At 44.6% G+C, this 27,007-nt stretch overlaps 1 protein-coding gene across 2 annotated transcripts; it reads right to left on the bottom strand.

The window, feature by feature from the left end:
* Positions 1 to 1,458: 1,458 nt before the first annotated feature.
* LOC127608414 (mediator of RNA polymerase II transcription subunit 13-like) lies at positions 1,459 to 26,891 on the bottom strand. 2 transcript variants are annotated; one of them, XM_052077424.1, is made up of 30 exons: positions 25,847 to 26,891; positions 23,839 to 24,073; positions 22,542 to 22,710; positions 20,085 to 20,230; positions 19,817 to 20,014; positions 19,118 to 19,312; positions 18,543 to 18,699; positions 18,351 to 18,458; positions 17,051 to 17,770; positions 15,909 to 16,125; positions 14,759 to 14,789; positions 14,560 to 14,681; positions 14,393 to 14,483; positions 14,120 to 14,316; positions 13,851 to 14,038; positions 11,695 to 12,584; positions 11,415 to 11,579; positions 11,105 to 11,328; positions 10,817 to 11,012; positions 9,757 to 10,087; positions 9,211 to 9,427; positions 7,994 to 8,185; positions 6,224 to 6,447; positions 6,005 to 6,147; positions 5,342 to 5,500; positions 5,071 to 5,253; positions 4,844 to 4,989; positions 3,606 to 3,770; positions 3,436 to 3,536; positions 1,459 to 2,351 (listed from the first exon to the last, which is right to left on the bottom strand). In XM_052077424.1, exons 1-30 carry the CDS (start codon positions 25,910 to 25,912, stop codon positions 2,219 to 2,221), a joined length of 6,309 nt encoding a protein of 2,102 aa, XP_051933384.1. In that variant the 5' UTR covers positions 25,913 to 26,891; the 3' UTR covers positions 1,459 to 2,218. The 2 variants fall into 2 exon arrangements, with proteins under 2 accessions (XP_051933384.1, XP_051933383.1); XM_052077423.1 differs by having other exon boundaries at positions 11,415 to 11,582; positions 25,847 to 26,890.
* Positions 26,892 to 27,007: the final 116 nt, after the last annotated feature.

Consider the following 27,007-nt stretch of genomic DNA (forward strand, 5'->3'; position numbering starts at 1 on the left):
TTTTTTTTTCAGCCAAAAAAAAAACGCCTTTCCTATACATCATAGGTGTCAAACTCTGCCCTGCATGTTTTCCAAGTCTCCTTGTTGCAACACACCTGATTCGAATGAACAGGTTCAATGTTAGGCTTCTGCAGCACTTGCTGATGATCTGATCATTTGAAACAGGTGTGTTGCAACAGGGAGACTTGGAAAACATGCAGGACAGCGGCCCTCCAGTACCTAACACCTATGCTATACATGGTCGTTTTTTTTTCGGCAAAAAAACGCCTTACTATACACGGTTGTTTTTTTGCGTTCTAAAAACGCCTTACTATACATGGTCGTTTTTTTGGAGTTAAAAAATGCATCACTATACGTGCTTGTTTTTTTTTCCAGCAAAAAAAGCTTTACTATACATGGTCGTCTTTTTTGGGTGAAAAACGCTTTACTATAATTGGTCGTTCTTTTTGCGCTAAAAACGCCTTACATGGTCATTTTTGGGTGGGGGTGCTAAAAACGCCTTACTATACATTGTCATTTTTTTAATCAAAAAACGCTGAACAAACAAATATTACTGTACATGGTCTTTTTTTTTTCGGTGAAAAACGCTTTCCAATACGTAGGCATTTTTTTTGGCGAAAAACACCCTCCTGTGCATGGTCATTTTTGGGGGGCTAAAAACCCTTTACCATACATGGTTGTTTTTTTCAGCCAAAAAACGCCTTTCCAATACATGGTGTTTTTTTGGGGCAAAAAACACCTTACTATACATGGTCGTTTTTTTCAGCTAAAAACGGCTTACTATCCGTGGTCGTTTTTTTCTGACAAAAACACCTAACTATACATGGTCATTTTTTTCCCCAGCAAATAACGCCTTACTATAGATGGTCGTTTTTTTGGGGCTAAAAATGCTTTACTATACATGGGACAGAGGGGCGTTTTTTCGGCAAAAAATAAATAAAATGCCTACTATACATGTTTGGGGTTTTTTCGGCCAAAAACGGCTGACTATAAATGGTCATTTTTGGGGGTCTAAAAACCCCTTACTACACATGGTTGGGTTTTTTCCCAGCAAAAAACGCCTGACTATAGATTTTTCGGCTATAAACGCCTTACTATACATGGTCGTTTTTTGGGGCTAAAAATGCTTTACTATACAGTACATGGGACGTTTTATCGGCAAAAAATAAATAAATAAAATGCCTACTATACATGGTTGGGTTTTTTTTTCAGCAAAAAACGCTTTACTGGTGAAAATGATCATTTTTTGGGGGGGGGGGGGTTAAAATGCCTTATTATTCATGGTAATTTTTTTCGGCAAAAAAACGCCTTACATGGTTTCTTATTTCTGTGCTAAAAAATGCCTTACTATATATGGTTGGGGTTTTTTCCAGCAAAAAATGCCTGACGATACATGGTCTTTTTTTCCGGCTAAAACCTTTTGAGTTCCCCATTTAAAAAGAAATGATAAGAATTCAGTCAAGGAGGAGGTATCATGTAGACGCACTTTATTCCTAAAACAGAAGCTGCACCATCAGTAGCGGCACACAAATATATGTACACATATACACGCACACACACACACACGCGCACGCACGCACACACACACACACACACACACACACACACACACACACACACACACACACACGCGCACGCACGCACATAAGATTACCTAAATCTGTTATATAAAATATATCATCTGACAATGTACCTTTTGAATTCATCTTCAGAGCTCATTGAGTTAAAAGTGTGCAAGAGCGTCTGGGGCCCCAAATGGCGGGCGAGCGTGCGTGTGCACCCACGAGACAAGACGCAACGCTTCCTGCCCGCTCGCCGCGGGACCAGGCGTCCACTTCATGTTTACAGCGTGGCGATAAAAAGGCGTGTACCCTTCTTTGAAAAAATAAGATTCTAAAAGTCATCTACAGCAAAAAAGTTCACCACTTGTTCCAAAGCCACTTCCTTTACACTGAGATGTACACACCCGCTAGGTTTTGTCATATATAAAAGACAGTAAGCGTTAAAAATTCCACATTTAAAAACTTACAATAAATAATATATGCAGGCATTTCATTAGGATAAAATTTCGATTGCAATCTACAGTCATTTAAAAACACCTTTTTACGAAACCTCCCTTGATCATCCAAAATGGATTCTTGGCATCTGATTGGACGCTGGCGGGAGCGCCGAGAGGCTTCTTCCTGTTCCTGGCGGGTCACGTGACTGCTTGTGAGCATCAGATCATGTTCATGATGAAGTTGTACATCTGCGTCAGCACCACAAAGTGAACTGGCAGGCAGGAGCGGCGGTCCTGAGTGGCGGGGTCACAAGTCAACCAGGAGAGGGCGTTGTACTGCTCCAGGACAAATCTGAGGAGAAAAAAAACAATTTAAAAAAAACAGGCACGTTTACATCTGCTCAGTAAGTCACAATGTTTCCTCACAACTCAAATTGATGTACTTTGTATTAACTCATGATTCAATTGCCTTTGGATTGTAATCTCAACCAATAAGAACATTTATGCATCATAAATGTCATTGTTTATTGTAATACAGATTTATTTATTGGTTGGCATGAGATACTTGAAATAATAATCGCATATAAAATCCCAATATTGAATGAGGGAGGAGAAAAAAAAACGAGATAACTGTTTAAAATCCTTCAGAGGCTTCTAACCCATGATAGGCTGGACAGAAATTTCACGTGGAATATGTTCAAGATGATTATGAAACTAACTCCAGGTTGCTGAGCATCATCACGGTCTGCTTTGAAGTCAACCTGATTTAAGCACATCGCTGTAAGGATCCGCTACATCGAGCTTTAGTGGATGCAAAACTCGAGCACAATCACGTCTGGATATACTTTTCCCAACTCTGTTACCGCCTACTCCAGAAGTTTAGCCTTGTCATCAGCATGCATCGGAAAGTGCATAGTGACTTTTACGATCCCCTCTATTCTCATGCAATTGCTCCTTGTGCTGGGTAATGACAACCTACACCTTGCAGAATAACAAATAAACATCACAAAAAAATTATCTACAGTTTAAAAAACAAAATCCCGCCGTCTCGCACTCCTCCATCAAGTTAATGAAAACTTTGCACAATAGAAATACAAGAAGCACACACTAAAAATGTGCCACACTGCAAAGTAAGTTGATTGCTCCGATCCAGGCCATTCACAACAACTTGCACTGCAAAGAATAGAAATTCGGCAAGCCTCCTCGCTGCCCATCTTTAAAACCCGCCTCAAAACTCACTTGTATTCTTTGGCATTTGACTTAGCATGATTTAGATTTGTTTTTGGTTTTGCTGTTCAGTGCTTTCTACCGTCTTTGTTACCAGTTTGCTTTCCTGTTTGTTGTATATGTTAATTGCTCCATGTACAGCACTTTGTATGCAGCAATGACTCTTTGAAAGTGCTCGATAAATACAGTTGAGTTGAGAACTGACTGACCTGAGGACATCTGAGGTGTGGTTGGAGTCAAGGGGGTGGGAGTGTTTACTGTGCAGCAGCTCGTCAGATTGGACAGAGGACACGTGGAGGTGCAGAGAAGCCTGATGGAGACAACGGTCACATCACCAAGAGCGTGAAAAAAAAAGTTTAAAAAGAGGTCAGTCCTGTACCTTGAGGAAGAGAGGACACTGGTTCTGAGCTTGAGGACAGGCTGACCAGAACCAGTCGGGCAGCGGTCCGGCCTTGGCGGTGGACACAAAGTAGCCCAGCGCCATTGGCTGCTGCAGGATGTTCAAGGCCTCCTCGTGAGACTCCATGCGATCCGCGCTCTGACCCTACAACGCAAAATGGGGGACACACGGACCCAAAAAAACATCATCAAGATCACGTTCAATGAAATGCCACACAGACTATAACACGGATCAACTGTCCAACAGGGCGTCCCCATTCTAAAAAATGTTTGGGGGGTGGGAGTGGAGGGTGGATAATACTGCAGAAAAATGCTAAAAGTCTACACCCCATTGAGCACATTGCCAGTGAAAAAGACCTGCTAGTAAGCGACAGACTTCATGAAAAAGGTGGTGGGTCAGCGTTTATTCAAATGTACATTCTTCTTCTTTGTGTTCATTTTTAAAATGGATATTCAACAAATAATTGGTTCATTAACATTATAGTGACATTAGTACAATTGGACATGTACATTCATCAATTTCGATTTACTTTAAATCACAGGTGTCAAACTTAAGGGCCAGGGGCCAGATGTGGCTCACCACATCATTTTATGTGGCCCACGAAAGCACTTCAACTTTCATGATGCTTACTAAAATTTGTACCAAAATTTCATATTCTCGTATGTAATAAATAAGAGTGAGATGGCATCAAGAACAATGCCTTTTCTTGGGTTTCGGTCAACACAGCACTCCAAGGGAAACTAACTAAAATGCGGCTCGCTACAAAAAATGGGTATGACACCCCCTGATTTAACAAATGGCTTATCTAACTAAATTACTTCAAATGATTAAAATGACATTTTAATCAATTGGCGTCTATTAATTACATATATGTCCAAATTAGGCTGTGTATTTTTCCGCCTGTTGACTTTCATACAAACAATTAATTTGTCCGTAAAGACACAAGATAATCATTCATTACGATATATTGTATATATTTTCCCGCAACATTTTGATTTGGTGGGATGTTGTAATATAAAATACACAAATATCGTACTGCACAAATGGGCGATGGCAACAGTTAAAATAAACAACAAAAAACAGGTTTGTTGATGTTGCAGCAAACAGGCATTCGCCCCTTGCTTGTGTTTCGTGCCGTACGGGAAACAGGATATGGAATAGCCATTTGAACTCCGCCGACAATTTGAGCTAACCACTACCGTGTCGCCAGTACAAACCTTGCTTCCGTCGCCGCCGTGGTGGTAATGCGAGCTAGGCGAGTGAACAGGGGACGTGGTGGGCGAGTTGGGCAGGATGCTGATAATGTCTGGATCCACCATGTCGTTGTCAAACAGGTCAAAGATGCCCATTCCGTCAGAGCCGTCTGCGACGGGGCGAGAGGCAACCAGTTTGCTACGTTCAACCGCTTGCTAATGATGCGACCCGGCGCGTTGCCGACACTCACCTGGATTGATCGGGTTAAAGTTGATGTCGATGGGTTCCGACGTGTTGGTGTTGACTTGCACCATGGCCGAGGTGGGGAACACCAAGATGTGCGTGCACGACGTGTCCTGCGGCGTACTCAGCTGCGACGTCTGCATGTTGAGCGTGGTGCTGCGGCCGAACACTGAGCCCGTTGACACGGAATCTGCATCATGCGCAAATTCAAACAAATCACTGACAGAACGAGATTTGGAGGGGAGGGTTGCTTGATTCAGTTCTGTACTGAGTTTTACCTGGCATGACCACAAAAGAACCCTGCGGCTCCATGGCGACCAGGCAGGCGCTAAGGATGCTGGGAGTGTCTGCGGCAGAGATGCCGCACATCCTACACGTCTCCTTCAGGCGCTTGCTGAGGGACTGAAGGTTCCTTCTGCTCAGCAGAATACTCCAGTCTGGAACAACCGTGACACATTAAGTGTTTTTCTTCATTCTTTAGAACAAACACTCTGCAGTCTCATTTTAATTTATTTTCAGACATTTAAGGCAGAGGTCACCAACTTTTTTTAAAAACTGGTAGCTACTTCTTGAGTACCAGTTTGATACGCTCTTCTGAAGTAATACATTTGTATTCGTAATATAAATGTACCTAATGTACATGTTTTAAAACAAACAGTAGTACATGCAAATGTATACGTAAGTTAAATACAACTGAACTGCACTCAACAAATGTACTGTACTAGGTTAAAAAAATGCATACGCCACTGTTACGTAGTGCAGTTTGAACATCTAATTCAGCGGTTTTCTCGCTAACCACTAGAGGGAGACCTCGTACCGCACTGACAACCACTGCATGAGAAGACAGCACTTGAAATCAGAGCGCAGATTTTTTTTTCTGTTAAATTGAGGTTGCACTCGAGTTCAAATGTCATTTAGGAATGCCGTCTTTTTGGACTTGCCTCTTAGTTCACCGTGGCCCATCCTCCCCAGGCGACCAATCACCACCCTCCACGGCAGCGACGTCACCTGCACCAGGCCCAGGCACCAATCCCACAGCTTCTGCAGACCCAGCCGCCGGGCGGAGCCCATTTTCCTGCGAGCCCTGCAACCCAACGCACAAGATCATTTTGAGCAAAGGCCAAAAGAGATCGTCGACCGGGCAGGTGCGCCGGGCTCACCTGTTAGGCACGTCGATGCTGATGATGCAGCTCTCCAGCAGCTCGCCGTGCTGGTCGGTGCAAGAGGCCAGCAGCCAGCGCTGGTCGTGAGATAGGCAGTAGCCTACAAACAGGATGTTGTACTTCTGCGACGCCTCCCCGAAAGTCTCGCCAAGCTCCGTCTGCTTATCTTTCACCGGTGCCAGAATAAAAGGTGGTGTGTATAGACGCAGACACTCCGGCCTCTGCATGGACAGGGGAAAAGGTTAGTTTAAGAAGCTCACGATGCCAAAAGCCTTTCAGATAAGGCTGGGCCATTAAAAGATATAAATGCTTAGTGTACCTGTGGTGGCAAGAAGGGAAAATATACCGTATTGGCCCGAATATAAGACGGTGGAGTTTTTTTGCATTGAAATAAGACAAAGGAAAGAAAAAGTGGGTGTCGTCTTATATTCGGGGTCTAGATATTATACCCATTCGCGACGCTAGATGGCGCCAGATATTGAAGCGAATGCTGAACTTGACTCCCCAGGCCAAAGCGAACCCGTCACGAAGAATAAAAATAAAAATAGCGGTAGCACGAAAAAGAAAAATAACAGTAAGAAAGAAAAGAAGAAACTAATAGAAGAGATAACAGAAAATGGAGAAACGTAGCGACAATCTGGAGAAAAGTGGGTCAAAGATCGGTCAGGATAACCGGCAGCTGAGGAGAAGTTATGATGTCATTTACATTTCAAAAACCAGAAGCCATTCATTTACGAATGTGATTGCACTTTGGTTTACATATTTAAATGTGCAGATATTCAGATTAAAATGAGGCAAAATAACACGCTTTTTCTCTCAAATATATTGTTATTATCATTTGTTTCAGATGTACTGTAATTATTTTCTGTATAAAAATTAATTTGGTGTTCAAAAAGTCTTTTTTCCAACTTGAGTCTTGAAAAAGAGGGGGTCGTCTTATAATCAGGGCAGTCTTATATTTGGGCCAATATGATACATGGTTTATTCAGAGAAACATCATCTAAACCTGTTATTCTTTACACTGGTTGTAATAAAGCAAGCTAATGGTAACTAGCAGAACCGAGATGTCGAGATGCCATGGCAGCTAACGTGCGCAGAGATAGTTGCTCGCAAGAGGCAGAGCCTTGACGTAGCATCTTGGAATTCAACATGGCATTTTCTTGGACAGATTCTGACAAATCTGAGTTAGTCTCGCCATTTTACAGAGTTGGGCACTCCATCTGGACTGACGGAATGTCTGTCAATCGTCACTGATGGACGCTTGTTTTGCTGATCCTGTGTCAGGTGAGGCCAGTGCGCGGCACGTAATAAATCAGCTATTGCATGCGGAAGTGACAGCCTGTCTGTGATGTGGGTCAGGTTACATTCTTTCTGCCCAACAAATAAATAAATCTCTCTCTCCGTATCTGGATGCCACGTTCAACGGAAAGAAAAAAAAATGAGACAAGAGCGATTTTAATCCACAGGCAAACTATCTGGCGTCTCACTCGATGGCAACTGGTAAGGGCAGTCAACGCCTGAACTGAACATCACATCCGTTCCTAAGATGGTGCATTTCTCAGACTATAATATAGGACACTTCAAACATGGAAGCATTCGTTGTCGACCGGCTTATAAAAACGTATGTAGGATGCAAATTTGTTTCCATTTCCAAGGTCAAAAGTAAGGAATTCAGCAACTTTTAAACATAAAAAAAGATTTCTGTGACCAAGAAATGTGAGATTTTCTTTTGAAAGCGGTCGCCCAGTCCCACTTTCATGATCCTACCTCTGGGTTTTTGAGCGCCATGTCGATGGCAAGCCCAGGACCGAAGCCCGTGAGAGATTTAAAGTTGGTGGAGTTTGGCAGGGGCCGCCGACACTGCGTGAAGACGGAGAAGGCGAGTGACTTGAGGTGCTGTCCGTACAGGTGACGCTCGCCGCTGTGCACCGGCTGCAGGAGGTACTGGCATGGGACAATCTGACAAAACACAAGCAGATGAATGATGTTAACACACTTGTATACAGAACGGTTTTGCGGGGGGAGGAGGGGAGTCCGAACCAAGATGATGGTAAATAATGAGGACTAGAAATACACAAAACACCGTACACATACATTTTCTGTAAAATACTTAAAACAAAAAAATTATGTTGCAAGATTTTTTTTTTAAAGTATTTGCCATTTTTTTCCCCACTGACAAAATTGCAATCGACATTTTGAAATCATCTGTTACTCTGGATTTGACGCCTGGTGTCGATGCACTTGTAAAGGGTAAAACTTGAGGAGCAAATTCAGCCCCCTCCATGTGAAATGCTGTGCCACCTTTGCACTGTGGAGAAATATTTAAAGAAACAGAATATTGGAAAATATCAGTCAACAGCTTCAGTTCAAATGTTAGAAGTTTGTTGGAAGCCTTTTGGGGGGCGGGGAGGGTATCCATGCAGCGTCACATTTTGGATGTATTTAATACAGCCTCTTGGGCCCACTCGAGATCCAATGAGCGTGAATGAGGCCTCCGAAATGTAACATCATCAAGATTGGAAAATCTATGGCTAAACAGCCATATCCCAAATTAGATGTCTAATTATAAAGTTATATCTAAATTGTATGATAAAAATGTTGGTAAGCTAACACTTTTTCAATAAAGTTTTTACTTATTTCAGCAACAAAACTTTAAAGGTGCTCCCCCCGCGCCCCCTATAATTACTGTAGTGTTGCATTCCATCCATCCATCTTCTCCAGTAAATACTTGTAACTGGATCATGTTCTATTATTGCAGCAGCAACACCACCACCACCACCATTAGCCCTAATTCTCTTTGACACATTGACGCAACCTTGTGTCAGCCAGTCTATCACTTTGCACCAGAACTATTCCGTTAATCAGTCCCATGCTCATTCTCGTCTCCCCTGTGGGACCGAGACGCTCAGTGCATCACACTGAATAAATGGTCACAGTAAATCCAAAAACACACTTTTTTTTCCCATGGCATTTGCGAGGCCTACCTGCACGGAGACGGCATTTCTGATTCGAGCGGGAAGGAACTGGAGCATCTCCATGTAGCAGCGCAGGAGGCCGAGCGTGTAAGCGCTGGAATGGACCTCGCGGTCAGCGTCCGTGTAACTGAACGGGTCCACGATGTACACCACGATGGCAGGTGGGTAGGAGATGGCGTGGGACTCTCCGTCTGTCGGCTTGCCCACTTTGTCTCTTTCCATTGTGCTGTGGAGATGAAAAAGATCTCCCGTTTACATGCTCAATATAGAAGCAACGTCTTGTTCAAAACCAAGCTCGGAGGAAGTCACAAACGCCCAAGTCAGAAGTCTCAATTGTTAAACCTCAATATTCATGCTGTCAGCAAGTCCCAAGTTCAAATGGGGGTAGGGGAGGGAACAGGTCCCCACTAAATTTCAAGCAAGCCAAGTCATTACCTTGTTGATCTTTCATATATTTGAACCAATCGAGTCCTGACGTTACCCCACTTATCGTTAAAGGTAGCAGTAGTAGTAATAACAACAACAACAAACGATGCACACACAGTAATGACTCACCTCTCAGGTGGTTCACTTGAGCATTGGGAAGTGACACCATTTTCCGCACCCGGGCCCTGCGAGATCGACTGGGGCCCGTTATGTGACGTGGCGCCCTGCAACCCGCCGGTCCCAAACTGGGTGTAGGCACCTGGCTTGGATGACGACAACCCACCCATGGCCTGGGGGCCGGAGGGGGCGGACGGAGGGGCACTGTTTCTCTGTGTCGTGCTGGTGGCGTTCGAGTGTCCTGAGGCAGCGCTAGAAGAGGCAGATTTCGGAGAGGACGCAGCGACGGGGTTCCGTTGGGAGAGGAGCGATCTGTCCAGAGACTGCTCCGATAGATAGGGAGCTGAGGGAGGAGATAAATGTTCTCAGCACTGATTGGATGATTAGAACAAGAGCAAGACATAAAGGCAAAACCTCAAAGGAAATAACCCACAAAAGCTCATAATACATAAGGGGTTCTTGGTCAAAGTTGATCGCGCCATTTGAAGATTTCAAGGTTATAAACAGTGTGATGAGGTAGTTTGCGGAGCGCAAAAGAAAAAAAAACATCTGACAACACATATGTACCCTCGCCCCCCAAAAAATCTGAATGAAACTGCAGCATTAGTCTGAGTTTCAATTCTAGTCTGTCACACAGAGCAGAGATAGCATTGTTGGATGGCCCATTTCCATGTGTTGCTGCTCAGTCTTATATGTTCAATATAATGCTTGCTTCTATTTGATTTTATGTGTCAGTTTTACAGTGGAACCTGAACTGGGAGTTCCAAACAGCTTGAAGCAATCATGACTTGCCTGTTATTGGAGAAGTGTGCTCGTGAGAGTAAGAATAACCACTCACGACTATTGCTCTAATGAGTGAAAATGTTTTAAGGGGAACATTTTTATCTCTCTAACATTACACTTTTCACCAAATCACCTGGGTCTGGAACGATAAGTTACCCCCGGTGATAAAAAGGGATTTGTTGTATGACTTCACTACTGCGCAAGACTACGACATATTGGAGCAGGACTCAGTCACAAACCGGGTGATATCGTTTCCTCCCGCCACGGCATTAAAATTGAAGTCAAGTACCTAGATCATAGCGGCACACTTGAGCAAAGACTTTTAGTTTTTTGAAGGCCTCGCTGTTGGGATCTCTGGCGGCCATTTTGAGGAACCAGTCGCTGAGGGGCTGCTCGGCCATGCTCCTGTCTTCTGCGCTGCCAACCTTCAGGATGCCCTCGGGATGACTTTTGCAGATGGGCCTGTGCTGCCCGAGCTGGCACGCCTGTCGCGGGGAAATCAAATCACATCTTTGGATTATGAAACTTTTTTTGGTGGCAATATGAGCAGAAGAAGATGGGAGCGAAGCGCACACACCTCATACATGGCGCTCAAGTCTTTGAAGAAAGTCTTGGCCCGGCAGAGGAGTGTTTCACTTTCTGGGCAGATGACGACAAAGCCGACATCCCTCTGGGAGCCAAAGGGATCCAGGAGCAGCTTTTCCCAGTAGGGCAAGCCAAAGGGGGACAGAACCATAAAATCGTACTCGTAGCCGACCAGAAACGTAGGGATGGGCAGTGGCTCGGGAGACTCGTCTGTACCTGTGGCGCAGAGGAAGAGGAAAAGCTTGAGAAGCCGCAGACGCAAAGTGAACTCAACTTTCAAGTATTGTTCTCCGCAGCCGTACCGTAAGACCCCCTCCCGGCCATCTTGTGAAACTGCTGCCAGGTGAGGGGTCCTTGCACCCCCCACGAGCGCACGCTTCTCTTCTTCTGAATGGCGTCCTGCAAGACGGGCTGGAGGGACAACAGCACGCGCAGCACATCCTGAGAGAACAGCTTGTTCATGTCCGCTGCTTCGCGAGGGGGACACAAACAAAAGCTTAACTTCACAAACCTAAAAAAAGTGAATGCAAACAAGAAAAGAGGGAAGGAAGGAAGCAAGGAAGGGAGGGAATGGATACTTACATTTGCATTTTGGCCACTGATGAAGACAGGTGCTTTTGACGAGCGTTTCATCCACTTTGCCTCCCGACATGTTGTCCATAAACTGCCTGCCGTGCTCCAGTGCCATGTAGCAGTCATTGTGACAGTCTCTCTCCTCCACCCTCACAAAAGAGCTGGGGTTAGCGCTCAGTTTGGGGTACTCCACGCCTGCCATCGGCGCAAATGGGTTGGTGCATTGGTCTTGGAGCAGGAGAATGAGCTCATCGGGTGGTTTCTCCTTCAGACCGCAGGACTTGTGTTTCGCAGACGCCCGCAGCTCTTCAAAGCAGCGCTCCGTATCGCGGCCGGCGTCCGAGCCCCGGCCGACCACGTCCAGCTCGTCCTCCAAGAAGAGCCCGGCGGACTGGCCGAAGCGGCGATTGGCGACGGCGCTGAAGCCGCACGTGCAGGGGTACTGGGCCTCGCCGTTATCCTTCAGGTACACGCCCACGTCGGCCCCTCGGATGTTCATGTTGCACACGCACACGCAGCAGCTGTCAAAATTGCAGTCCTTGAAGAGGTTCATGACCGATTCGGAGAGGATGAGCGTGACATAGAGACTGTGGGCCTCCGGGACGGAGGGGACGGTGGCCGGCTCCACCGAGCTGAGCGGCCGGCAGGTAGAGGAAGTGGAAGCGGGCGAGTAGAGGTCCGAGTTGTCGTATTTGAGCGAGCCTTGGACGCTGGAGGGTCCGCGAGGCGTTCTGGGGGTGCGCGGAGTGCGAGGCGTGGGCACGGAAAAGCGGGGAGTGGCCGGAGAGGGGAGGATGCCAGCGCCGCTGTTGCTGGGAGGGGCGCTGCTGGACATGACAGGCGTGTGGGTCTGAGGGGTGTGGGTCTGGATGTCATCGGGCTCCACACTTGGGATGTTACTTTCAGAAGATAAAGGGGAAACGGTGTTACGCTGTTGTTGGACGATTCAACAGTTTCAAAGGATTACATAGATACGAATAAGGCGAGCACATTCTGTCCTTAGATTGTTAGCCGGACTCCAACTTTCTTTGGAAACAGTTTCCACAGGAATTAAAAAGACAGTCTCCCAAAAATGACGACAGTTTTGTCATTGAAAAACATTGCCAATTCTTGCTCAAATCATCTCCGATTTTCCTCAGATGTTAAAAGTTGAATGACGTGGATTTTTTTCCCCCACGCAACTGAAAACAGTTCTGATGTGGCTTCACATTTGTCTGTGACACATGCTTGCATTTAAATACTCCACGCATAGAAAAGTACTGTTTTGAGGGATCAGTCGGCTCTTATGCAAATGAGCCATTGCAACAGAATTTTTGTTCCCCGGACCACCGGGTATGAGGCTAGTGCAGGGGTCGGCAACCCAAAATGTAGAAAGACCCACATAGGATAAAAAATACATAAAATAAATATAAAAAACAACAAATATGTCTGGAGCCACAAAAAAATAATAGCCTCTATAAAACTTACAATGAAGGAAACACATGCTGTATGCATGTAGGAGACTGGACTGTCTCAGAATTGTTTGTTATTCATTCCTTTGTTGTGTGTTCACAAACGCCCCCATAGAATTTATTTTTTGTTTTGGTGCCTTATTTTCGCTTTTCTTAATGTCAGTGAAGTGATCATTAATTTCCGTTTTTCAGAGGCTGTCTTTGAACACCTCTCGAGTCGCATCCATTCAAGTGCATATATTGAACATTTTTGGAGCTTGGCAAAATTGGTTCGACGATCTACAACTGTCACCTGGGGTTTTATAACTATTTCTTTTATTTGTCAACATAAAGGCTACTTTCTTGACTCAGACATGTGGATACTCAGAAATTCATAGTCACGATGATGTCATATTTTGGGCACCCTGTGATCGGTTACTCGGTCAAACTGTTACAATGAAACAGTTTTCAACATCAACATTTTCAAGAGTCATACGCCTGAAAAACAAACCATTATGAATTAACTTTCATTAAAAAAAACAAATAGATGACATTTATAGTGGCAGTGAAGTGATACCAAATTTGACATCACTTTTGTAGTTCCTCTCTTTTTGCAACATCACCCGCAGAGGTTCGCAGTTTTACGTTTTTTCGAGGTTTTCTTTTTCCACAAATGTTTTGGATTTAACTGTACTGTATTAGATGAACGTGGGATTCACATGTTACATTTCTCACCTGTCTTTGTTCACCACAGGTGGCATCAGCTCCATTTTGCCGATGGTCCAGCTGCGCATGTACACACACTTGTGCTCTGGCAGCTTGATCGGCAACAGACACTGACTGGGCAGCGTCTTCAGGGGGGCGTACATGGAGCAGCCAGTAAATGGCTGACTCGTCTCCGGCTTGTACACGAAAGAAAAGTCCTACAAGACAAGATGCAGGCCAGAATTTCAAAGATGGTGTCGTGTCTATGTGTTCCGAGCTCGAATGTAGGTGTCGCGTACCTTCACTTCAGAAGGCTTGGGGCTACAGAAACCCTCCTCCACCTCCATCTTGAAGTGGTTGCCGAGTTGGCTGCCGTCCAGCAGGGTGAGGCCCGCCCCCGCTTCCAAGCTGTCCTTGCTGCCAGAGTTCATGGGGGAGTAACCCTGCTGTTCCAGCGAGGGTGGGGTGGGAAACATCTTGTGCAGATCTGCTGTGCCTGTCCAAGGAAAGGAGGGTGTTACTTCCCCGTTGAAAACATTCCCAACCGTAAAAGATCGGATCGATGATCTTACTTATACAAGATAGAGGGTCCAAAGAAGTGGCCTTTGCTTCTTTCGAGACAAACTTGTCATCGACACCTGCGCCAGCTCTTTTGGATCCAGGCTTTGCGACACATCATCAAGTCAAATAACAGTGCAAAATGAATCGGTGCTGTGAGAATCGTCATGTGCACACTTACCGTTAATTCATCTTCATCCGAATTGAAGATTTTATCCAAGTCGCTGTAGGACACGGCCAAATCATTCTCATGGATGAGGCTGGTGGAGGTGGTTGGCTTACTGCCCGATGAACCTTGACCTTCTGCAACACGTTGACACAAAGCAGAGTGAGAATGCACTCACTTCGGATTTACGCAATGAACTACAGTAGGCACTCACCATCAGCTGAAGCCCCCGATCCATCATCCAGCTAAGTTTGGAAGAAGAACAGATCAAAACTCAACAATCATAGAAAATAAACACAGCCGTATAATTTTTCTTCATTGATTGCAGTGATTCTCAGAGTAAAGTACAAAGTGCCACGATTGAGACATGGGCTTTGTTAAAAGGTATGCAGAAGAACTGCTGAATTAAATACCAACCAAATTTACAACATTAGGATGAAGCTTGTAGCTATGCATATTGCCTTTTAACATTGATTTTAAACCCTTCAAGTTAGGACGGACCTGAGGGACGTCCGTCATCTGTCAAAACAAATCGCTGATGCACGTCGTCATGTGTGAACATGTTATACATCTTTTAAAAGCCGAGTTTCTGGAGATTTGAATGGTAACCTACATGTTACAATTGTCAAATTTGAACCGAAGCTTGGGGAGACTGAAGCTTTGATTCTGTAGTGTTTTCAAGTCCTAATCAAAATTCTAAATCCATTTTCAAGGCAGATATTTTGAAAATAAATTAGACGAACATAAGATTCGCCTTTTCCTTCTGTTTCAAAATATCCTTAGTTCAAAGACAGTAACACTTTCACAAATATTTACAGTATGGGAGAAATATTCATAATGTGACATTTTGAAAGATTCAAAAAGTGAGCAAAAAGATGCTGATAATCCAAATAGTTCAAGAATAGCTAAAAATTGACTTTGGGTGCTCCGTTTTCGGCAAAGTTGCCCTCGGCTTATCTGTTACAGTACATTTTTGTATTTTAAAGATGTCATAATGTTGATAATTGCAGAGCAAACCTTTAAATAGGCTAAATACAAGATTTTTGAATGATGTACTGTAAACGGTATCACTCAAAGGTTTGGAAACACATGGACAACTGTGAGCTAAAATTCATTCCAGGTCACAAAGCATCAACCAAGATCTGTGAAGATGTTACTGTTTATCCAATGTTTAGTATTATCTGCCATATAAAGTTAGTTTAAAAAAAATAAATAATAATAATCCAGGAATTTCCCCCAAAGTCAATCGAGTAAATTTAGCCAATTCATCAATCGTTCACAGTAGCAGACACCCAGGTCTTAAGAGACACAAGAAATTGTTGATGAAAACAGTAAAACCCAACCGGACTTGTGAAGATACCCACCTTGTGTTTCTTGCTCCCGTCCCTGTCGGCTGCAGCCTTGTCCCTCTTTTCCTTGAAACTAAACTCCTCGTCCCCTTCATTAAAGGCGTAAGGGTCTGGCTCCTCGTTATGGTCGCCCTCCGCAATGATACAGGACAGGTTTGTGTTCCTCCGCTGGGTGTAGGTCTTCACCAGTTCCTGGGACACTTTAAGAGGCTGCATGGAGCCTGCCATCAACCTGAAAAGGAGATTTGATGTCATTTTTGCTTGGCGTCTACATTCCAATGTACAGCATATTGCTGGTAAAGAGATATGGGAAGTAATGGCATACAAATACTTCATTACAGTATCCGAGTAGCTTTTTTCCTGTAACGTGTATATTGATTTGTATTCATTTTCCAGTATTTGGGCTTTTTAATGAGTACATTTTCAAAACAGGAATGTTCTTTTTTTTAATATTTTAAAAAAGCTTTTAAAGCATCACAAGAATTAATGGATTACGCCTTGAAGAAACAACTAACATAGCTGGCTTTCGGCTCTGCCAATCATCTCAAGTTTTACTGCTTTTACCGCACGCCCACTTTGTTATTGGCTCAATGTCAATGCTATAAGATGACATGCAATTGGCTAGAAAAACTCAGAAGCGTGCAGTGCTCCTCACCAGCACACAGAAGACATTTCAATTGAAAATGTCAAGGTAAAACGTAGCTTGAACTAATCACCTCTCAACTCTGGGATAAGACACGGCACAGAGGAATTTATGATGAAGGGTAGTATCTCACACTATTCAGAATGCCATAACATAATTTGCATTGAGTAAAATAGAGTAATGCCCGTAGCGTTTAAAATGCACAATCATTTACTGCCAATCTTTCAACTTTAATAGTCTTCAAATTATCTGATGGGGAGAGGGGACATTTGATGTGACCAGTGAAGATACGTATTTTTACTCTTTAACTGATTCACTCCCAAAGACGTTTTTAAACGTCTTTTCGGGCGTGGTCCAGAATTGGCTGGCACTGAATGAGTTTTAAAGTACATTTTCAGAGCCTATACTTTTACATGAATAAAATATTTGTTTGTTTTTTTAACAAAAGAAATTGTACTTCTACTCAAGTACAGAATGTGAATACTTTTCTCATCTGTGCTGGTAAAGTGCTTACTCTGTAACCGACACGACACTTTCTGCTCCCGTGCCGCTTCCAGCATCATCTCGTACTTTATCCACAGGTAGGAGAGGCGTGTGAAAGATGGATGCCTTCTTCCTCGGTAGGTTGAAATACTTCCAGGGGTTGTGTCCGGGGTCTTCGTTAGGGTTGACGGCGGAACCGATGAAAACCGTGGGCTCCAACGTATCGTTAAAGGGTGGGGGTAAGGGTAAAGGCATGGCCATGTTTTCTGGAGGGGGCTCCTCCGATGAGCTCTTCTGTGGCAGCACGCAAGGCTCCACTGAAGGCGGGTAAAAGGGCTGGTGAATGGGCGATGAGTTCTTCATGCCGCCCGGGGTCAGGTCGCCATCAGCGTGGTCACAGGGGTGCGGGCTGAGCGGCGGAGGTGGCGGCGAGCCGACGAGGTCGGTGGGGAGACCGTGGGTGAGCAGCGTGGGTGCTTTGGGGGGCGCCGTGGTGTCCACGTGGTGCAGGCTTGGGTAAGAGGAGCCCTCTTCCTGCCCTCGCAGACAAAGCCTCTGGGTCTGAGGGTCCAGCAGCTGCTCGTCGCTCACAGAGTTACGGTGGTGAAAGGGAGTCTGCGGCCTCTTCTGCTGCTTCTCGCCCTTCTCCAGCTTCTCGGCCAGCTTGTGCTTTGGGGCTGGCGGGGTGGGCTGGCCTGACAACGGCGGGTGTCCTGAGGTGTTGTTGGGTCGCTGCTTCTGATTTTTATGTCTAAGTGAGGAGGGGGGTGAAGAAAAAAAAAGACATAACTTCAGGCATTCTCTCATATAAAATCTAGTAACAAAATTCTGTATGGTGTTTACTCATATACTGACCAGGATATTAATTTACTCTTATGAGAATTGGGCGTTTCTTGGGGATTAGGAGATCATTAGTGGGAAGACCTTTTTCCAATACAAATGCATTTTCAAATCTTTTTTCCTTCTATAACTAAATGATACTTCTCTCTGATTAACTTGCTTGCGCTCTTTTCAGCGTTCATTAGTTGATTAATGTTTTTTTTCCCAATTGACTCAGTGTGAAGTCTGGGCCTGTTTAAACAGAAAGTACAGGTACTAACAGGAAGTCATCGCTTACAGTTTTTCTTGTACCTTCTGCCATCTAATGTAAGAGCATTAGATTGTTCTACAGGTCATAATAAGACGCTGGCAAAGATAGATGAACAAAGATATACAGTATTTGTCATTAATAAATCCCGCAGACGTTAATTTGCTGCCACGGCACCGTGGTTGGAAATCACAGATGACACGATTTGAGGAAATACCAGAACCACAATATTTGATGGGTATACCTTGAACAATTGCAATGTGGCCTGTGGACGGGCTCCACGAAATCCCACAGCACAGTTTTGTCTGCCTCCTCCTCACAGGTCCCGTTGGTCAAGTTTGTAAACTTCCTCCTATCAATGTCAGAAATTACATTTAACAAGAAATTCCTGTCATGTTTCTTTTTTTTTTTGATTGAAAGAAATGCTTTGATGTACTTGTTCCCAGTGCGGTTTATGTTATACTCCTGCCAAACGGACTCCACCATGTGGCTGGCCAGCCTGCGAGGAATTTTCCCTCCGTGAAAAGTGTTGTTTGAACTGTAGCCGTCGGATGCAGAGGACAATTTATGCCACCTCTGTGCTGGCTGATAGTCTACAATAGAGGCAAGACAAATATGTTATACACTGATACAAAACCAATTCCAAGGAAGTTGGCATGTTGTTAAAAAAACGTACAATGATTTGGAAAGCATTCTCAAAAGGTATATTTAATTGATTACACTCCAAAGACAAGATCTTTAATGTTCAAACTGATATACTTCTTTGTTTTGAGGAAATATTCATTTGACTTTTATGGCTGCGACACTTTCCCCAAAAAGCTGGGACAGGTGGTACATTTCTGTGTCTTTGGAGTGTATTCACTTACAAATCATTTGCAACAGTGGTAAGTCAATGTATCAATTCAATGCATGCTGTGACCAATTTACTTGGATGTGAAATCAATTTTCCCATTGAAAATGTATCGTGCTATTTTTGTCGTATATATTTGGGAAAAATCGGTGAAGTCGAACCAGTCTGAGCTTCTTCTGGTGATGTTGGTGGTGTCAGCGTGACAGAGGACATGGCGGGATCTCTGTGAGAGGCCTGGCCTGGTTGGGCGTTGGACATGCTTCCTGAGGTGTTGGATGCGCCTTGAGGGACGACTGGGGGGAGGTCCGTCAGGGGGAGGAGCACCAGGCAGGAAGGGTACACCATCCTCACCCCGGCTGGAAGAGAAACACACACGTCCAAAAACTCACAACGCGGACAAGTAAAATGCTTCAAATGAATGATGGCTGGTTTGGAAAAAAAAAAAATTAACTGCGATTTTCTTTTCGTCAATATTGTGAGTGTGATTTATTAAGCAATTATTTTTAGGTCTTATTTCCATATTTTTAACATAAGCAAGAAATTAATCACAACTTGAATTTATTAATGATTTGGTCTTGTATGCAAACAAATCTATGGCTTTATCACTTCAACTTTTCAAGTCATGAAAGAGTGATATGTAAACATGTGGACTGCACGTCTTAAGCGCTTTACTTATTTCGATTCCATATCCATCAATAGCATAATACAAAGCTTACCAACTGATCGAAATGAAGCAAGTCTCTGTCTTTTTTTTTAAACCAATTTTCAGCCTCGCAGTTGGAAAATCCAGTTCTATTACATTTCAATGTCTATTTGAATTTGATTGATTGTTCAGCTATTTCAAATGTGTGATGCCTCACCAACAAGGACCTTCACGGCCGCCAGGGAGTCATTCTCCCAGTCGCCGTCGTCCATCTTTTCCTCTTGGATCTCCTTGGGATTGGGGCCGATGGGATAAAACTGCCGCCACTCTTCAATGAGCTTCTGAGTGGGTTGATCCGACATTTTGAAGCCCTGGCCCGTGAGAGTCCCGTTCAAGCCGTACGGGCTTAAGATGACTGGAACACAAAGTACATGTAAACAAAGAATCATTGTGTCAAAACATGAGTGTGATCCGCACAGACCTACCTTGCAACGGGCTGGAGCTCTGCTGGGCAAGGCTCAGGTGATCCTCACTCAGCCATTGCAGAGGCTGGTGTTGCGCAATCTCCACACTCGTGCACACACTGCTGTCACCGTGCACAAAAAATGTGAATGTGCAGGACAGGTGCTCGCTGTGATGGGGTGAGAGACACACAGTGCCACATTTAATACAGTAGGATTAGGGCTTTGAAACAGCACAATGACAGTTTGGAACGAGGTGTCAAGTGAATCTCTTGTAGCGGGGGGCATTTGAAATCATGAACAAACGATGAGGAATCATATTCTCAATAGCTTCCATCTGACTGCTTCAAATGTGTTCCAATAAGACCATCAGTCCTTTTATCAGGCAATTTCTTGAATAAAAGCATAAAAAGAAAAAGGCCGGGGAAAAAATGTGTACGGCCTTGAAATAATACGACAAAAGCCATCAGTAGCTTTCATTTCTCGAAGCGGCCAAGTGCCCTCAGATAGTACTTGTTGACATAGTTGCTGTAAAACCACAGTGCATGCTCAGCATTTTCCAAAGGCTGACCCTGTTTATTGGCCAACAAGGGCCGAAAATGGTCTTAAAAAAGGCCTTAAAATAAAATAAATAAAAGGCAATATACATTTACTGCTACACTATACTGAATCTTGGCCAGACATGATTGATTCGGTGTTTGTCAGAAAGGGAAAAAAACCCCAAAACTAATTCAATCCACTTTACATTTGCAACCACGTGAAGCTTCTTTCCTTTATTAAAAAACAAAAACTTTAACGTACTGTAAGACTTTGGCAGCTATTTTAACACCCCCCACGACGCTGTTGGTCATTTCTACCATGAAAGAGTGACAATCATTGAAAAAGATTAAAGAGAGCTCAACTGAATACTGACTCTCTTGATCATTTGAGTGAACTTGTTCAACATCATCTGAGAAATATGGAAGTCAACTATACAGCGCAATGTGCTAAGAGCCCCGGCTGCGGTAAAACAAGCATGCGGACTGAACACATTGTCAGCTACTTTTGATCGCATTTCTTTTAATTAGGCCTGGCCCGGATCCAGTGTAGTCTGATCAGGGTGGTGCAGTCAACATGTTTTGGCAGAGTGCGCAGAAATATAGACAAGACAAGAAGGCCAGCTTTGCTAACTGAACTGCCGGCCGGGTTGCTCTCCAAAAGGCGTGTTTCCTTCCGTCATGGATTGGCGCACATAGAAGACAGTCTCACGGCAGAGGAGGTTCACAATTTATGACAACGGTGATTTAATGCACTTAATTATGGCACACATCTGCTGATGACAAAGCAACTCTGGAAAATTATCAAGCAACCTCAACCCGCCGACCAACTACGGCATCGCAATCTGTTATTTGCTAACGAGTGTGACACTTCAAGCTCCCAAAGCAGCAAACATGAACATCTGCAAGTGCCGCTTTTCCAGATAATCCCCACTGCGAACAAGTGAAAAACGTCGTGGGGTGGGAAGCCCCTAAACAGTACTACGAATGAGAACATCTGCCTGTACAGCGCGTAGTTATTTCTTAGTGATGCCCCTGCATGCTGATCACTTATTGGATGGAGATTTGCATTTAAGGTTGCATCTGAATGGTCCAAGTCAGATAAAAACCATGCAAGTCCATATGAAACTTATTTCAGATGGTTTCAATACGCATACCGCACAGACCATTATCGCAAATAAGTATATATTTTTTCAATATATCGTGCAGCCGTAGTACAGATTGTATGCCATTTACCACCATTGATGTGGATCAATGTGCGGATGAAGGACTGCTTTTGCAACACGGAAACGCGTGCCGGATTCATGACAATGTTCAGCAAGATCGAGTCATTGCTCGTCTTCCACGGGGCTCTCCTTTGTCGCACATAAAATTACATCAAATACTTCAGCTCATATTTCACGCTTGAGTTTCAACAGTCTTTACTTTACAGTGGAATCTTTGCTGCTCATCGACTGATGCTGTAAATCTGAACCAATCTCAAATGACTGCCAAAGCGGTACCTCTTTAGGATACTAGTTCTTCTCTGTTCACCACCATCTTATTAACGGGAACAGTGCGTGACAACGGAATCCGCGAAGCGAAAGAAAAGCCTTTATGATATATTTGCTAAATCGCCAAGCCCTGCTCTTGAGTTCCCTGCTTTAAAAGCACTTTGTAGATACAGCTTGATTTGAAAAAGCAGCAAACAGACAAGTGGTTCGTCACTCAGCAACAAAGTGTGCAATTTTACTACCCTAATTTTCATTTGCCCTGAGGCATGTTTAGGGGCCTTGAGCATTTAATGGAAGAGGAAGGGAATAGCTTTGGTTTAAAAAAAAAAAAAAAAAAGGGGGAGAGAGACAGAGAGAGAGAGAGACAGAGACAGAGAGAGAAAGAGAGAGAGAGAGAGAGAGAGAGAGAGACCACCATCTGAATGCAGCAACGAGGGAACAGGAAAGGCTACCTTTTGTTGATGACTTTTTCATCCTTCCGATAGGGCTTCACAAACCACTTGCCGATGCGTACGAAACCGCGGTTCATGAGGCAGCGCTCCAGCAGGTTGTGGATGGCTTTGAACAAGAGCGTGCGACACTCATACGACAGGCCGCTTTCCCACTCGCCGTCCTCCTCGCCTAGAGGGAGCCGCAGATGTTAGAAAACTGGAAATGCACAAGCACTTATCCCAACAGGTATGCTCATACTGTGTACTTAACCGCGAGAAAAGTTGTCTGTCAGGTTTCAACTGTATGGGCGGCACGGGTGAAATATCTTTTGAAAGACGATGTCAGAACTTCTTGTTTACATAGAATACAGTAATCCTGTGCCAAATTGCGGGTAAAACTTTATGTCCAAAGCAATTGGAACACATTTATTGTTATTTGAGGATTATATCCAAGTATCTGAAGCCTAACGCCCCCCCCCCCCTTAATTATTTTGAAGAGTTGTAGATGCACTGCTTTCCTAGGCAGTACCTGGAGACGGACTTCAGCTCCTATGGCTGGGTAGTGTGTCGAACAGTCACCGTCGGCCTCCGTACAAGCGCACAGTAACCGCCACATCGTCTAGCCTTGCACCTGCCTTCGCTCAAGATTTTTTCTTATCTTCACTGACAAGTCCAATGACTTCAAAATAAGTCAAAGCATGTATATTTATTCATGCCCTTATGTGTATAGACTGTATTTCAAGAGCGTGAGTGGGTAAGTCTGGACTTGAACTGTAGGAAAACATATTTTGGGGGCGGTGTCACATAATAATAATTGTCATGAAGTGTTGTGGAAGGCCTGTGTTAAAATTCTCCAGGTGTGCCTAATGCAGTGGCCTGAAAGTAAACAACAAAACTCTGTTGTTTTTGGCTCATTTGCTGAGTGTCAGGCTCAGGATCATGTCAACCCTCATCTGCGCCGACCCCTCTCCAGGAAGGCGTATCCCAGTCATAAAGAAATTAGTTTTAAAACCCCAAAACAGGTCATCTTGAATGGCTCGCCGAAAATCAAATTTCCACTCGCGTTTTTGAGGAAAGCTGCTACATACCGTCCTGAATTTCCAGTGGCCGAAAGCCAGCAGATTCCACACAGCTTTGGAGGACTGACTCACAACACATCAGATGTTGTATAATCCAAACGGCAATGGGAAAAAAAATGTCTTGCTTTTGAAATGGTAAATTGAAGCACTTTCCCCCCCCCCCCCTTGCTTTTATTCTACCTGTGCGTTGTTACATTTGACCGAATATATCTTACTTATCTATCTTATTGCGCACTCACTCAATAGCTCGTTGTGGATGAGCTCGGCAAAGCTGGGGTCATCGCCCCACCAGAAGAGCCAGAGCTCCCGGCGCCCGGGCGTGTGGTGCCGCCGCCACACGCTCAGCACGTCTGCTGCCATGCACCGGCTGAAGCTGCACAAGATGGGGTCCTCCTCGGTCACGGGGAAGAGGATGGGCGACGAGGTGGGCCCTTCCCACACAAAGCGTCGCCATTTGATTCCGGTCAAATCAGCCTTGAGGAGAAAAAAATAAAAGGATTGATGTGAGGCTGAAGACAAATAATACAAGCCCTTACCCTAGTTGCAGTCCTCTCTCTCTCTCTCTCTCTTCTGTCTCTCTGTCCCTGACTTCTCTCACTCCATCTCAAAACAACTGGTCAAGGCAGAAGGCTGCCCACAATACTCTTAGGTGTTTTTTTTCTCATTAGTGGGAGTCTTTCCTTGCATAGGAGGCCAAGTGTTTTATCATAAACGTGTGAGGTGTTTGCATGGAGACCCGATTCATTCTGTTGTGAAATGGCACTATTACTCCATTCATCCAAGTGCTGTGTGATAACATTCGTTTACCCATTGCTAGCTCTCCCAGTTTTACACTATTCTAATAAAATTATTTGTCAACAGAAGAGGCAAAAAAAAGCAAGTAGACGTTTGTCAACCATCATCATCATCCATTTATGAACGTTGTCACTGACATAAAGGCAGCTAGTCATACACCTGTCGTACACTTCACATTCAACAGCGCTATCTGCTATCTTCTATCAAACTAAGAAGTTGCCTTATTAGCCTCCAATATGATTTGTCTATTCTACACATAACATATTTAATATATATAATTAGAAAAATGATTTTGGGACAAAGCAAGCCAAACATCTCCATGCACTGAGTGGGAGGAGGACTTTTACTTCTCTCACGTCATTTTTGAAGTGTGTTTGCCTCATCTGCCAGTGCACTATGGCGACCCCAAAGAAGGAAAATCTGAGGCGACATTTTAGGCTGTTGTTAAAAACAAGTTACAGAGCAGTACTGTTCCACCATGACTGATGATTATTTGGAAGTGTGCTTGCGGCTCGCTATCAGTAGCGACTGTTCGAACTATGCATCCCTGGCCCATTTCATTCAGTGCAAGTCATGAGAAGAAAGTAAGGACAGAAAATGTGCACTAGTTGCACTCTGCAGTGCAATATGACTTATGCAAGCTACATCAAAATATATTGTACTGGATATGGAGAATTCTCAATACATTGATAAATTTTTTGCATTTCTATTGTAGATAGATCATTTGATCATTTCTTAAGTAGCTCCCTTATTGTTAAAGTGTGCGCACTACTGATATAGAGTTTTTAATTAACCTGACATGCATGTTCCAGCAATGTGGGAAGAAGCCAGAGTACCACAAAGTAGAACATGCAAACTTCATACAGAAAGGCTAAACGTGCTCTCTTTTGCTTCATGCACAATATTACATTGACTAAACACAGTCAACACGCATAATGAGCAGCTGTGAGTGAAAGTCACAAAAGAAACAGGCTTGCTTGGAAAAATGACACACAATCTTGACTAATGGGTCAAGTTGGCAACGCAGGAGCGCACGTCAGTCGAACCCGATTAGTAGGTAAAGCAGTTAACAGCTGACGGGCACGTCTAACACTGTTTGTAGTAAGACTTGCTCGTAATTACTGCTAATGTCAGCGTATTGTGTGCACACTACGCGGCGTACTAACCCGATTCACAAGGCGAGTGGGCACCACTTGGCCCCGCAGTGTGTGTACTGCTCCTATTATGGAAGTTGGCCGAGATCACTATTTGCAAATTGCAGGCCCCGATGCCTTCACGCCAGTCTGCAAGTGACGTTACAAAGCTCGGCAGCCTGATTAGCCAAAATGGCTTTCTGTGGCCTCAGCGGGCGCAGCTAACGAGCCGGGCTAGCCACACAGACACATACACAGTCACACACACACACAAACACACACAACTCTCTCGCGCTCTCTCTCTCTCTCTCTCTCTTACCAGGCAGAATAGGTTGGAATGGCAGTCCTCCAAACTGGCCCCGTTTGGTACAAAGCACGAAGTCATCCTTGTCACTGCGTCGTCGGAACCTTTAAGTCCATGGTCTCACACAAGAACTGCTCGTTCGGGGTGGTGGTGGGGGGTAGCGCTTCTACGACCAGCCGCCGCTCCTCAGCCAGGGAACTTCCAGCCGGCGCTAGCCGCAGCCGCTAGCCCGAAAGCTAAGCCAACGTCATGGATCGCAAAGACAAGCATCGAGCTAAACGATTCATCGATCCGATTTAAAATGTATTGTTCCGTGGGCTTCCAGTGAGTGAGCTGGCGGGGGCTACATTACCGTAAATACTAAAATAGCACGAGTTAACATGACCCGGATTGACTACCGCTGACTAAGTGATATTCGCGGTGCAAAAAAACGGGGAGCTCCGAAAGTCACCCACCCCCCCAAAAAAAGAGTGAGAAAGACAGAGAGAAACTTCAGCCCCCGAAGCGCTAATGCTAATGGTTGCTAGCTGATCTGAAACAATTTCAAGGCACAGGAACTCTGTGTGTCTGTCTTGTCTGTGTGTCTGTCTCTCCCCTCCCCCTGGTCTCTACTAGCCTGCTAGCAGACGAGCTAACATACCAGAGGTCCAACAACGCTAGCTTCCATAAAACAATTAGCTCAGCCGCCCCGCCGTTTCGCTAGCAAGCACCATGTTGCTCCCCGAGCGATCCCACAGAAAACGGCCCCCCGAGAAAAGGAAGTAAAGGGCGAAACGGCGAGGCTACTCATCGGCTTGCGCGCCCCCCTGCTTGAGCTCCTTGGCTCCAGCAGATTTCCATTATTTCAGCTCATGGATTGAATTCTTTAATGGCGGCCAGGAGGACAAGTCTGCCTCTCGGCTCTGATTGGCCATTTGCCGCTAATGGGGGCGTCATCAGGCTTCAAGTCGCACTTCACAGTTTACAAGATGAAAGCTCCACTTGCATCTGTCATACTACTGTCACTGGTGCTTACCCCCTCGATGATGTCTCCGGCCGACACGATACTCACTTCAACACGTTCGAATAGCATTGTGTCGATGTGCATAGGCTACTTTACACACACACACACACACGCACGCACACAAAACTTTGTTTCTATCAGTTATTCACACAGTTTTCCATTACTCTTGCTAA

The sequence above is a fragment of the Hippocampus zosterae genome, chromosome 10 (genome assembly GCF_025434085.1).
Source record: "Hippocampus zosterae strain Florida chromosome 10, ASM2543408v3, whole genome shotgun sequence".
In the NCBI taxonomy this organism is placed as follows: Eukaryota; Metazoa; Chordata; class Actinopteri; order Syngnathiformes; family Syngnathidae; genus Hippocampus; species Hippocampus zosterae.

Excerpts from the sequence above, each read along its gene's own strand:
- LOC127608414 (XM_052077423.1), bottom strand. The coding sequence starts at position 25,912 with ATGACTTCGTGCTTTGTACCAAACGGGGCCAGTTTGGAGGACTGCCAT. Across the intron at positions 14,682-14,758 it reads ATCGGGGGCTTCAGCTGATG|AAGGTCAAGGTTCATCGGGC; the intron begins GTGAGTGCCTAC and ends AACGTGTTGCAG. Across the intron at positions 5,501-6,004 it reads GGGCCACGGTGAACTAAGAG|ACTGGAGTATTCTGCTGAGC; the intron begins GCAAGTCCAAAA and ends CGGTTGTTCCAG.